The sequence below is a fragment of the Cavia porcellus genome, unplaced genomic scaffold (assembly GCF_034190915.1).
Source record: "Cavia porcellus strain 051 isolate PalLab524CR breed Dunkin Hartley unplaced genomic scaffold, mCavPor4.1 scaffold_28, whole genome shotgun sequence".
Classification (NCBI taxonomy): domain Eukaryota; kingdom Metazoa; phylum Chordata; class Mammalia; order Rodentia; family Caviidae; genus Cavia; species Cavia porcellus.
The window spans coordinates 30,784,252-30,798,366 of record NW_026947511.1 but is presented as its reverse complement, the minus strand read 5'-3'; the positions used below and the strand labels follow the sequence as shown (position 1 = coordinate 30,798,366).

At 45.5% G+C, this 14,115-nt stretch overlaps 2 protein-coding genes across 6 annotated transcripts in view; one reads left to right on the top strand and one right to left on the bottom strand.

The window, feature by feature from the left end:
• Nucleotides 1-14,115, bottom strand: part of Mcu (mitochondrial calcium uniporter) — a 193,247-nt gene that overhangs the window by 28,826 nt on the left and 150,306 nt on the right. The gene's annotated exons all lie outside the window — the stretch shown is intronic.
• On the top strand, nucleotides 1,180-9,255 carry LOC134473651 (uncharacterized). Its single transcript, XM_063238652.1, is given in 2 exon segments — nucleotides 1,180-4,756; nucleotides 4,758-9,255. Coding segments are annotated over 2 exon segments (5,148 nt in total). The 5' UTR covers nucleotides 1,180-1,639; the 3' UTR covers nucleotides 6,789-9,255.

Here is a 14,115-nt window from a genome sequence, read left to right as displayed (position 1 = left end):
CATCTGCAAAGAAAAACAATGACTGAAGGATAGAAAACTATATTCCATAGAACTGGAACCCCAAAACAAGCAGTAGTAGACACCCTAATTTCAGACAAAGTGGATTTCTAGCCAAAACTGATCAGAAGAGACCAAGAAGGTCACTATTGGTAAAGGGATCAATTCAACAGGAAGAGATGATTATGAATACACAGTGAATATGTGTGCCCGATTTCATAAAGCAAAAATTACTTGACATAAATGGATGCATAGATATCAGGACAATCATAGTGAGACATTTCAACACCCCACTCTCACAAACAGGTCAAAAAGACCAAAAAAAGGCAAGCAAGAAAGATAAGATTTAAATTACACCATTGAACAAAGGGACTTATTGTTTCATCCAACAAACACAAAATACCCTTTTTTCAGCAGCATATGAAAGTTTCTCTAAAAGAGATCGCATCTTAGGCCATAAAATCTCCTCAGATAAATACAAAAGAATTGAAACTGTGAGAGTCGACCCCCCTGCTACAACCCCCTCCCCAGAGCGGGGAATGAAAGGGTTAACTCCCTAACTCCCCAGAGCGGGGAATGAAAGGGTTAACTCCCTAACTCCCCAGAGCGGGGAATGAAAGGGTTAACTCCCTAACTCCCCAGAGCGGGGAATAAAAGAGTTGACTCCCTAACTTCCCAGAGCTATCAAAACAGAGCAGTAAAGAGTGCTTCACTCCCTAAACCTTTTCCCAGGAGATAGTCAGAGCGGGGCCAAAAGGAATGTCTCTGCTAGTCATTAGCCACTAGATGTTCTGTTCTTTGTAAAGATAGAGATAAGCAAAAGAATGTACTGTATAAACAGGACCAGGGAGCACCTGGCACTCTAAGGTCAACCCAAGACCCTCGGTCTCCATGGTTACTCAGCCCCAGACCCTCAAATCAGCATTAGCCAGGTCCTGCGCCGCTCAAAATTAACCAATGCGATTTGCTTCTGTAAACTTGCTTGCCTCCTGCGTGTACCTTTAAAAACCCTGCACAAATTCCCCTCGGGGCCCCTCCGCACACGTTTGCCTGAGGGACCCCATGCGCATGGAAATAAACTTTCTTTTCCTCACCAAGAGCTGAGTCCTTGGGGTCTCTTTCCCTGCGGCGTTGGCCCTAACATCTTGGAGGCCCCAGCGAGATTAGCACGTCTCACGGGAGGTGACCCCAACGGCTCTACGGGTGAGTACGACTGGTCGCTTTTCATACCACCGGTGTTTACGCCCCGAGCCATACGGCTCCGATCTAGGGGCAATTTTTGTTATCTGTTTCGTACTCTGTTCCCTGGTGACTGGGGGACGCCCCACACGGTTTCCGTGGTTCACCGTCTGCGATAGGGTCTCCCTATCGATCTGGGGGATTTCGATTCCCAATCTGTGGTCCGTCTGGGCCAATCTGGAGACACCCTTTGAGGTGACTCATCTGGGGGATTTCGATTCCCAGTCTGTGGTCCGCCCGGGCCAATCTGGAGACACCCTGTAAGGTGTCTCATTTGGAGTGAAACTGATGCGTATGCATGTGAATGAAGTGGCCGGCCTGATTGTTTTGTGTGTCGTGGGTGCTGTGTTAGGTTATTTGTTGTACCGCGCTTGCGTTAACCGCCCTGTGACAATAGAACGTCATGGGACAGTCGACCTCATCCCCATTGTCCCTCACCCTCGACCATTGGTCGGAGGTGCGGAAGAGGGCTCACGATCTCTCCTTGCAGGTCAAGAAGAGTAAGTGGCAGGATTTCTGCTCGACTGAGTGGCCTGCTTTCTCTGTGGGGTGGCCACCAGAGGGGACTTTTCATCTGCCCCTCATTCTAGCAGTTAAGGACGTCATCTTCCGCCCCGGACGAAGGGGGCACCCTGATCAAGTCGCTTACATCCTGGTATGGCAGGACCTCAGGGAGGAACCCCCATTATGGGTAAAATCCTTTCTTCCCCCTTCTGACTCATCTGTACCAAAGCTTTTAGCTCTGAAAGGACCTCCCACTTCGGCTCCGGTCCTGCCCGAGTCTCAGCCTGATCTACCCTTACTCGACTATGACCAGCCTCCTCCTTCTCAGCCGACTCAACCTCCCCCGTACCCACTCTCTCCTCCAGCCTCCTCGTCCGAATCGAGTGCTGCTTCTCCGTCAGCCCCCTCTTCACCTGAGCTAAATTCCTCTTCTCCTCCGGTACCCACGTCCCCTCTATATCCCCCACTCCCTGCGATGGCTTGCCCCGAGCCCACACCTCCGGGGCCCACGGGCCCAGCCCAGAACACTCGGAGCAAGCTACGGCCTGAGGATCCAGTCGTTGCCCTCCCTCTCCGTCCCTATGGGCCCATGATAGACGATGGGACAGATGGAGGGCAGATGCCCGCTTTACAGTACTGGCCTTTTTCTACCTCAGATCTCTATAACTGGAAAAACAATAACCCTCCTTTTTCTGATGATCCTTCTAAGCTAACAGGTCTAATGGATTCTGTTATGTTCTCCCACCAACCCACATGGGACGACTGTCAACAGCTCCTAGGGGTCCTGTTCACCACCGAGGAAAGAGACCGCATCCTCCTGGAAGCCCGGAAAGCTGTTCCCGGAGAGGATGGCAGACCCACCCAGAGACCAGACCGGATCGATGACTTCTTCCCCTTAAAGCGCCCCAACTGGGACCCCAACTCACCTGCTGGTAGGCAGCATCTTTCTATCTATCGCCAGACTCTAATGGCAGGTCTCCGGGCGGCCGCAAGGCGCCCCACTAATCTGGCCAAGGTAAGAGAAGTTACCCAAGGACCTACTGAGACTCCCTCAGTTTTTCTAGAACGCCTGATGGAAGCTTACCGGCGATATACGCCTTTTAACCCTGAGGAGGAAGGCCGAAAAGGCTCGATAGCTATGGCCTTTATAGGACAATCGGCCCCTGATATAAGACGTAAGCTCCAAAGGCTAGATGGTCTCCAAGACCTGACTCTGAGGGATCTTGTTAAGGAAGCTGAAAAGGTCTACTATAAGCGGGAGACAGAGGAAGAGAAAGAGTTAGCTAGGGACAAAAGACGAAACAAGGAATTAACTAAGATGTTGGCCACAGTTATTCAGGGAAAACCTGAGCCAGGAAAGGGAAAGCCCACTCGCCCTCCATTAGACCCTGATCAATGTGCATATTGTAAGGAAAAAGGACACCTGATCAAAGACTGTGAAAAGTTAAAAAAGAAACGGGCCAAAGAAGAACGAGAAAGACAGTCCTCACAGCGATCCCGAGCCCCCATGCTCGCCCTAGATGAAGAAGACTAGGGACTTCGGGGCTCGGATCCCCTCCCCGAGCTCAGGGTAATGTTTAAAGTGGAGGGGACTCCCGTGGAATTCGAGGTCGATACGGGAGCTGTTTATTCGGCCTTACAAGCCCCCTTAGGGGCCCTTTCAACTAAGAAATCATTAGTTCAAGGGGCTAACGGGAGCAAATATCGCTCGTGGACCACTGAGCGCACAGTTGACTTAGGCAAGGGAAAAGTAAAACACTCCTTTCTGGTTATTCCCGAATGTCCTGCTCCCCTCCTGGGACGGGACTTATTAACCAAACTGGGGGCAAAGATTTCCTTTGAGCCCCAAGGACCTCAAGTAACATTCCGTAACCCAAAGGTTGGGCAACCTATGGTTACGGTGTTATCTCTAAAACTGGAAGATGAATATAGGCTCTACGACCACCAGGATCCCCAGCCTATCGCCCCAGCCTGGCTAACTGATTTTAAAGAATCCTGGGCCGAGACGGCTGGACTTGGGCTGGCAAGCCAGCAACCGCCTGTAGTGGTTACTTTAAAAACCACTGCCTCCCCTATTCGGGTCAAGCAATATCCCATTAATAGAGAAGCTCACCTAGGGATTAAGGTGCACATACAGAGACTTTTAGACCAAGGGGTATTAACTCCTTGTCGGTCTGCATGGAATACTCCGTTACTCCCGGTCAAAAAGCCCGGGACGAATGACTACAGACCGGTACAGGACCTAAGGGAGGTCAATAGCAGGGTAGAAGACATTCACCCCACCGTACCCAATCCCTATAATCTCCTCAGCGGGTTAAATCCGTCAAGGACTTGGTATACTGTTCTGGATTTAAAGGATGCCTTTTTCTGTTTGCCTTTACACAAAGATAGCCAGCCCTTATTTGCATTTGAATGGACGGACCCTGAGACTGGGTCCGCCGGACAACTAACCTGGACGCGCCTCCCACAGGGCTTCAAAAACAGCCCAACCATCTTTGATGAAGCCCTACATAAGGATTTAGCCCCCTTTCGGGCTCAACACCCAAGCCTCACCCTTCTTCAATATGTAGATGACTTGCTGCTGGCTGCGGACTCTGAGGGTGACTGCACAAGCGGAACTCAGGACCTTTTACGTGAGTTGGCTATCCTGGGGTATAGGGCATCAGCAAAAAAGGCTCAAATTTGTAAGCGAGAGGTAATTTTTCTGGGCTACTCCTTAAAAGGGGGACAAAGGTGGCTCACTGAGGCCAGAAAACAGACTGTGGTCCAGATTCCCCCTCCAAAGAGTCAAAAACAATTACGAGAGTTCCTGGGCACTGCGGGGTTCTGCCGGTTATGGATCCCCGGATTCGCAACTTTGGCAGCTCCCCTATATCCGTTACTGAAGGGGGGATCTCCCTTTATCTGGAAAAAAGATCACCAGCAGGCCTTTGATGCCATCAAGCGGGCTCTCCTGTCCGCTCCGGCCCTGGCTCTTCCTAATGTGGATAAGCCCTTTACTCTCTTCATGGAAGAAAAAAAAAGGAATAGCGAGAGGAGTGCTGACCCAGGCCTTTGGGCCATGGAGGCGTCCGGTGGCTTACCTCTCAAAAAGACTGGACACTGTGGCAAGCGGGTGGCCACCCTGCCTAAAGGCCATCGCAGCAGCTGCCTTGCTCATTAAAGACGCTGACAAATTGACTTTGGGACAGAAAATAACAATCATTGCCCCGCACACGCTAGAAAGCATCATCCGCCAGCCTCCAGACAGGTGGCTCTCAAATGCCAGAGTTACTCATTATCAGAGCCTCTTGCTCAACAAGGACAAGATAACTTTTGGACCCCCGGTGACTCTCAACCCGGCGACCCTGCTGCCGGAAGAAGCTTCGGAACCCGTCCTCCATACCTGCCAGGACGTCTTGGCGGAAGAGGCCGGAGTACGACCGGACTTATTGGATTGCCCCCTACCCAATGCAGAGGTGACCTACTTCACTGACGGGAGTAGCTTTTTGATTCAAGGTAAGCGGTATGCGGGGGCGGCTGTGACTGATTATTCCAATGTTATATGGACAGCCAGACTAGAGGACGGGTCCTCGGCCCAAAAGGCCGAACTGATTGCTTTGACTAAGGCTCTAGAGCTCGCTAAAGGAAAGCGAGCGAACATTTACACGGATAGCCGATATGCTTTTGCAACGGCCCACATCCACGGGGCCATATACCGCCAGCGGGGGCTTCTGACCTCCGCAGGAAAAGAAATAAAACACAAACAGGAAATCCTCCAGTTGCTCGCTGCAGTTATGTTGCCCCAGAAGGTGGCGATAATACACTGTAACAGCCACCAGAAAGGGACTGATCCCGTCACAAGGGGAAACAACCTGGCCGATCAGGCAGCAAAATCTGCAGCCATGGGAGACTCACAGATGTTGGTGACTGATGTCAAAGATTCTCCTCAAAAGGAGAAAGCTCAGATTAACCAAACCCCTAAAACACCTGATTTGACTGCTTACATACAACAGGCCCACCGGCTCACTCATTTGGGAGCTAAAAAGCTAAGCCTACTGGCCCAACGCCAAGACTTCCCAGGGGCATCCCCCACTGCCATACGTCAGGTCGCCAATCGGGTGGTGGCTAATTGTGAGGCATGTCAATTGACCAATGCCTACCCTGCCAAGCTGGCCCCCGGCAAAAGGCTACGCGGCACCAGACCTGGACAATACTGGGAAGTGGACTTTACAGAAGTTAAGCCTGCCCGATGCGGACTAAAATATCTGCTAGTTTTTGTAGACACCTTTTCTGGATGGACTGAGGCTTTTCCTACCAAAAAGGAAACCGCTGCCGTGGTAACAAAAAAATTGATGGAAGAAATATTTCCCCGGTTCGGATTGCCAAAGGTAATAGGGTCTGATAATGGACCGGCGTTTGTGGCTAAGGTAAGTCAGGGACTGGCCAACATATTGGGGATTGATTGGAAATTACATTGTGCTTATAGACCCCAAAGTTCAGGACAGGTAGAGAGAATGAATAGAACTATTAAAGAGACCCTCACTAAATTGGCTCATGAGACTGGCTTAAAAGATTGGACGATGCTCCTGCCGTATGCCCTTTTTCGCGCGCGAAACACCCCGTCCACCAAACCCCCTAACCTTACTCCCTTCGAAGTCCTTTTTGGCACTCCACCCCCCATTCGAGATCTCACTCCCTTAACTGAGCATGCTGCCTTGTTGCCAACCTCCCTGTCTGACAGGCTCATCGCCCTTGACAACCTGCAGAGGGACGTGTGGACGCAGCTAGCCTCGGCCTATGCTCCCAGTGAGTTCCCCGCGCCACATCCGTACCAGGTGGGAGACTTTGTGTTCGTCCGGCGCCACCAACAAGAGACTCTACAGCCTCGCTGGAAAGGACCGTATCAGGTCCTATTGACTACTCCTACAGCGGTAAAGGTTGACGGAGTCGCCTCTTGGATCCACGCGTCACACCTAAAGCCTGCCTCGGCACCAGTGGACGGCTCCTGGGAACTCAAACGGTCTGATAACCCCCTGAAGCTAAAGTTGCGCCGAAGGACCCCCTGAGATTATTCAGAGTACTACCCTTATGTGTCCCTCTAAGATGACCCGTATGGGACCCCAGACTTTAACCCTCCGGGCTCTAATGGGATTACTTATATTAATAATCCCCACTGTAGCTAGCCCCCATCGCCCCTGGAAATGGTCGTTAATACGATGGGGGGACTCACGTGTGGGTAGCACCTGGGAAGGATCAGGAAGTCCATGGTTTGCGCCCACACCCTGTTGGTTCTTTCCAGGGCTCCAATGTCCCAAACAAAGTCATTTTTATCTTTGTCCCGCACCAACCGGGAGTAGATCATATTGTAATTCCCCAGGAGAATATTTTTGTGCTTATTGGGGCTGTGAAACCGCTGCAACAGGGTGGCAACCCGCCTTCCCCGATAAACACCTTAAAATGACATGGGGGCCGCCGGGATGCAGCCTAGATAACTACCCACCGGCTGGTCAGAGATCCTGTCAGGTTCTAAATATCACTGTCACCACTCCTGAGGACCCAGGTTGGCTGACAGGACGCACCTGGGGACTTCGAGTCTATGAGCCAGGTAAAGACAGGGGAAGCCTTATTCTTATAAAAAAGGTTCCCCTGCAGGCCCCATTTGTGCCCATAGGCCCAAACTTTACTCTAAAGCCAAAATATAATCAGCCTACTATAGATCCTGTTACTACTGTTCAAACAACCATAGTAAGTCCCTCAGCCATAACAGTTTCTCAAGCTCCGCTACTCCAGACAGATCACGTACCTGTCCCTCAATATTCACATTCTAACCTACTCAGTTTGATTAAAGGAGCATACATGGCTTTAAATCATACCCGACCTGATCTCCCCCAATCCTGTTGGCTATGTCTAAGTCCTAATCCCCCGTATTATGAGGGAACCGCTCTAAATGACTCTTATACACTAACCCCCAACCCCGGCCAATGCGATTGGAATCAAGTATACCACACTCTCCCCCTTCCTGGCCTCGCTGGTCAAGGAACTTGTATAGGAGCAGTTGATAACTGACCAACAAGCTTGCAACATCTTTGCCTCACACACACTAATTCCTTTCCCAAAGATCAGTACCTCGTCCCTCCTACTGGAGCCTTTTGGCTATGTACCAATGGGCTCACTCCTTGTGTCTCCACTAACGTCCTCCTTGCAGACAGCAGCTCCTGCATCCTTATAGACCTTATGCCACGCATTAAATATCTCCCCCCTAACACACTCCCCCTCATGGGAGGTCGATATAAACGAGAACCTGTCTCCCTGACCCTAGCAGTCCTATTGGGGATAGGTGTGGCGGGGGGGATAGGAACTGGCACAGCAGCCCTCATTACTGGGCATCAGTCTCGCCAACAGCTTCTTGCAGTAGTAAACCAAGATTTACAGGCCTTAGAAACTTCTATAACTGCGTTACAACAATCTCTCTCGTCTCTATCTGAAGTAGTGTTACAGAACAGAAGAGGCTTAGATCTTCTATTTTTAAAAGAAGGCGGTCTCTGCGCTGCACTTAGAGAAGAATGTTGTTTCTACACTGATCATACTGGGATTGTAAAAGACGCAATGGAAAAGCTGAGAGAGAGAATCAAATCTCGAGAGCCCCCTTCAAGTGAAGCCAAAATGTTTTCCTTCTGGGAATCAATCCTGCCCTATGTTCTCCCTTTACTGGGACCCCTGGCCGGATTCATTATAGTCATGGCTATAGCCCCTTGCCTCATTAACCGAGTAACCCAATTTGTGAGGGCTCAGATCTCTCAGGTAAAAGTTATGGTGCTACGCCAACAATATGACCCCTTACCTATACAGGACCTTTAGGATTAAAAGTCATTGGAAAAATAAAAGGGGGGAGTGTGAGAGTCGACCCCCCTGCTACAACCCCCTCCCCAGAGCGGGGAATGAAAGGGTTAACTCCCTAACTCCCCAGAGCGGGGAATGAAAGGGTTAACTCCCTAACTCCCCAGAGCGGGGAATGAAAGGGTTAACTCCCTAACTCCCCAGAGCGGGGAATGAAAGGGTTAACTCCCTAACTCCCCAGAGCGGGGAATAAAAGAGTTGACTCCCTAACTTCCCAGAGCTATCAAAACAGAGCAGTAAAGAGTGCTTCACTCCCTAAACCTTTTCCCAGGAGATAGTCAGAGCGGGGCCAAAAGGAATGTCTCTGCTAGTCATTAGCCACTAGATGTTCTGTTCTTTGTAAAGATAGAGATAAGCAAAAGAATGTACTGTATAAACAGGACCAGGGAGCACCTGGCACTCTAAGGTCAACCCAAGACCCTCGGTCTCCATGGTTACTCAGCCCCAGACCCTCAAATCAGCATTAGCCAGGTCCTGCGCCGCTCAAAATTAACCAATGCGATTTGCTTCTGTAAACTTGCTTGCCTCCTGCGTGTACCTTTAAAAACCCTGCACAAATTCCCCTCGGGGCCCCTCCGCACACGTTTGCCTGAGGGACCCCATGCGCATGGAAATAAACTTTCTTTTCCTCACCAAGAGCTGAGTCCTTGGGGTCTCTTTCCCTGCGGCGTTGGCCCTAACAAAACAATCTCTTGATTGCTATTGGAATATAGCTGAATGAAGATAGACATCAAGAGTAAAATATTAAACAGTGAATTCCTGAATAATCAACTGATCATAAAAGAAATCAGAGAAGTAATTAAAACATTTTAGAATCAAATGACAATGGCAGAACAATGGACTAAAACCTAAGTGACACAATAAAAGCAGTTCTAAGAGTGAATTTTATAGCTGTAAATGCCTAAATTATAAAAACAGAACAAACCTAAATAAATAACCTAATGATGCATTTAAAGGACCTAGAAAAACAAGAGCAATCCAAATCCAAAATTTGTAGAAGGAAAAAAATTACAAAGATCATAGTGAAGATCAATAAAATTGAGAGCTAAAAAAATTACAAAGGATCAACAGATCACAGTTGGTTCTTCAAAGGATAAATAAGATTGGTAAACCCTTAGCTAAACTTACCAAAACAAGGAAAGAAGGCTCCTATATCAATGCAATTAGCAATGAAAGAGGCAAAATCACAACAGACATCATTGAAATCCAAAAGATTATAATAAATTATTTTAAAAACTTATATTTTAATAAATTAGAGAATGTAGATAAAATTCCCAGACACATATAACTTATCAAATAAACCAAAAAAGTGTAAAAATTCTGAATAGACCAGTAAAGGCAACTAAAACTGAAATAATAACAAAAACTTTACCAACCAAGGAAAGCCCAGGACCTGATCATTTACCTTTGAATTTTATCAGAACATCACAACAGAATTAACACCAATGAGATCAAAAGGAAAGGAACACTGCTGAGCTCATTCCTTGAACCTAGCATTACTCTGACACCAAAACTGACAAAGACTCAGCGGAAAAGAAAAGTACAGGCTAATATCCTTAATTAATACAGATGCAAAAATCCTCAGCAAGATATTTGCAAACAGAGCGCAACTAACCATCAAAAAGCTCATATAACATGACTAAGTTGACTCTATCCCAAGGAAGCAAGAATGATACAATGTACATAAACCAATAAATGTAATATACCACATAAATGGATAAAAGTCAGTGATTATCTCAATGGATGCAGAAAAAGACTTTGACAAAATCCAACATTCATTCACAACAAAAACAAAAAACAAATAAATAAAAAAAACCTTTCAAGTTTTCCTCTGAGGAAAATAGCTACAGAACAGTGGTGTATCTCTGGCACGCTGTTAGAACGTAACCCAAGCCACCCCAGCATTGTCCCGGCAGCTGTGCAGTGGATAACAGGGCACAGAGGGGCCATGTGCATGTCAGAAAGGGGTAGTGGCACCAAGTGTTGATATCCCAAGATGGAACTTATCGGCTGTGACTTGTCCAGTTTTTGCATTCCCAGTTGGTGTGCTACCAAGGATGGCTGGCTAGATGGAAGGATGGACAAAAGACAGACAGATGAGATCGTTATCTTCTTGGACTGGCTGTGAGTTTTAACACATTCATGTTTACCAACAAGATTTTAGCTTTGAGTTTTCTTACAAAAAATTGAAACTTAATATCTTTAAGATTTAGCAAAGAGATATGCTAATTAAGAAACTGAGATTCTTTTAATGTTGTGCTTTCTCCCTGGCATATTTGCTGCAGCATATTTAGTTGTCTGTGAACAATTTATGAAAACAAGAACAAGGATATATACATATATATTTGCTTGGACTGGCTGTGATTTTCACAGAATGTCCCACAAGGTAGGAAATGCACCCAGATGCCTTTTTCAGAATAGGTCAAAAACTAGTGGTCATGGAACAATGCCTCCTTGCCGTGGGGCCAGAAAATTCAAGAACCCCAGCTGAGATTCACTGCCATAGATTGTTGATTCAGGGAATATCCAATTCTCAATTTTAACTAATAGCATTAGCGATTTTGGGTATAGGGATAGATGTGTATTTTCAAAAAAATTTTTGTTTTTGTAGACTCTAAGTCTTAAACAACAAAAAATGATTACAGCAAAACGAAACAAAACAAACAAAAAAGAAAGAAAGAAAAGAAGTGTAAAACTGAAAACAGAAGAAGGTCATTCCACGAGGCCTGCACGGAGTCAGCTGGAGTGACTGATTGCAGTGGGAAAGTGTTACGTACTCCGTGTAGTGGAAACAGTGTGGGTCGTTTGACACCAACCACAAAAGTATTGCTGAACTTGATGAAACTGAAAGGAAAGTGTATCTTGAAGGTAAATTAAGGGAATATCATTCTCAATATCTTACTTTTTGCAACTGTCTTTCTAAAACAAATCTGACAACTCTCAGCTTTCAAATTTCACTCTACATAGCAGAATGTCTTTCTCTGATGGGGATTTTATCAAAATGGATGTGTTGTTTGGGAGTAATTCCCTTTTTCATGATTTCCCCAACAAGGACAAAATTACACAATGCATCTCTGTTCATGAACTTAATTTGTTCCACAATTTTGGAAAAGATGGCCTTGTTTGTGTTTGTGTAGGAAAGATGGCCACAATCATGTCTGTCACCCAATGTAAAGTTTGCAAACAAAAACAAAGTTTTGCCAAATGCTTTTGTTTGCAAATCCAGTTGTTCACAAGCAAAAGTGTTTGTGAGCTGACGTACCACGTACAATGAAACAGAATGACTGGGTGTTTTGCTTCTTTAACAAAACACTGTATAAAACCAGATGTTGCCCCCACCATGCAAGGTGACCCGTTACTAGTAATTGAAACTTCTTTTTCTGCGTCTTCTGTTTTGTGACCAAAAAAGCCTCCATCACAACACTGTAGATACTATGTCCTGTGTTCTTCCAGGCAAAGACACTAGTTTCACCAGATCTTCTCTCATGATGTCACCAATAACATAATACAAAATTACTGGTAGCCTTGCATGATCATTTGTATCTATTCTTTTATTCAAGTACATGGCTGCCTTTGGTAAATCTGATGAGTTGCTGACTAACATCATTTGCCATGTACATGACCTCGATCTTTAACAGTATTTCTGCTAAGTGACATCTTCATGGCTTGTGCTCTTAATTTTTGACAGTTTCAAGCACTTGCTGATGAGGTTCAGGCACAGTATAATGCTTTACTTATATATAGTAATGTCTGGTGGCTGAGTAGTGGACAAATCCTGGAGAGATCTGTAGCCTGAATGGATGAAATTATGCTGCTTAGGAATGAAAGGGCAGGAATATCCAAAGCTCACTGAAATGGCCTGGCTTAACAAGCTTATGGGCTTTAAGGATTTTATACTTCAGTGTACTGAATAAGAACTACACAGTGCAGGGAAGCAGCAGGAAGGATGCTTTATGATACCAAAACATTTGAGAGAAAACTCCAGGTTTTAAAAGATACCTTGAAAGTGGGCAGGTAAAATATTTTCCAAATCTAAAAATGCATTTGGGGTCTGGGGAGTTAGCTCAGAGGTGTAAGAGCCTGCCTGGCAAGCACAAGGCTATGAGTTCAATCCTAATTACTACCAAAAAAAAAAAAAAAAAAAAAAAAAAAAAAGTCAGTAAAACAGAATGTTTAAAAAATTTTTTAAAGTGCATTTGGGAAATCCTATGACATTTGTAGACAATCCTACAAGCCATCAGGAAGCAATTTGTGCTATCAGGAAAACTACATGGAATTTTCTAGCATTGCAGCAGCTGCAAAGGAGAATTTTAGTAACAGATTTTCACAGTTCTGTAAGATGAGACAACTCTGTGTTTTCTTACTTCTTCAGATAAAGCCAAATTTGAAGACCTTGATCTTTCTTGCTTACATTGGTTAGATTTTAGAAATCTGGAAATGGGAACTATTAGAATTTTTTGAAAGCTTGATGTAGAAAAATAAATTCTGTAGCCTGTATGCAACACTTGAGAACCCAGAGAATAGAGTGTGAAGGAAGGACACAGAACGTGAAAATGAAACCCTTGAAGTGTGGAGTTCCCTGCCATATAATTTTAAGTCAATGAAAGCAATTAGGATTGCTTTTCTTCTGTTTGGATCATCTTATGTTTGTAAGCAACTGTTTTCAGCTTTAAATTACACCAAATCTGATATAAGAAACAGACTAACAGATGACCTGAGTGCTGCATGTTACTTCAAATTAAAGAGGTATAAGCCAAGATTTGACAAATTATTAGCATGCACACAACAGCAAAGATCACCTTAATTGTGCAAAAGCACACCAAGTGCAAACTCTTACCTTTCAATAAAAGTTATTGGTATCTTTTAAGACAAAAGATGTTACTATATGAGTTGTTTTATCTCAACTAAAACCTCAGGGTTCCAGTTTACCTACACTGCTGGCACTTTGCAATAAGAAAGTGGGTTTTGGGTTGCAGTTTGGACACTGGGTCTATAAAAGGCTCACCATCACCGGTACAGAAGGATCTCACCTCAGACTATAAAAGCCATTTATGACAAACCTACAGCTGACATATTAAATGTAGAAAACCTGAAACCATTCTCTCCACAATCAGAAACCAGATAAGAGGGTCTACTCTCACCACTCCAGTTCAATATATTTTAAACCAGAGTAATCAGGCAAGAAAAAGAAATAAAAGGGATCCAAAAAAGGAAACTAAGAAGTCAGACGACCTTTATTTGAGGACAATATGAACCTTTAAAAGACCTAAAAGTCTGTACTTAGAAGACTCTCAGAGCTAGTAAAGAAACTGCATAAATTTGGCAGGATACAAAAGTAACACACAAAACTCCACAGTCTTCCTGTACAGTAACGAACTATAAAGAAAGAAACTGGAAAAATAATGCTATCACAGTAGCCTAAGAAAAGAAAAATGAACTCCTAGGGAGTAACCTGCCAAAGGAAATGAAAGACCTCTGTAACAAAAAGTAAAGTGC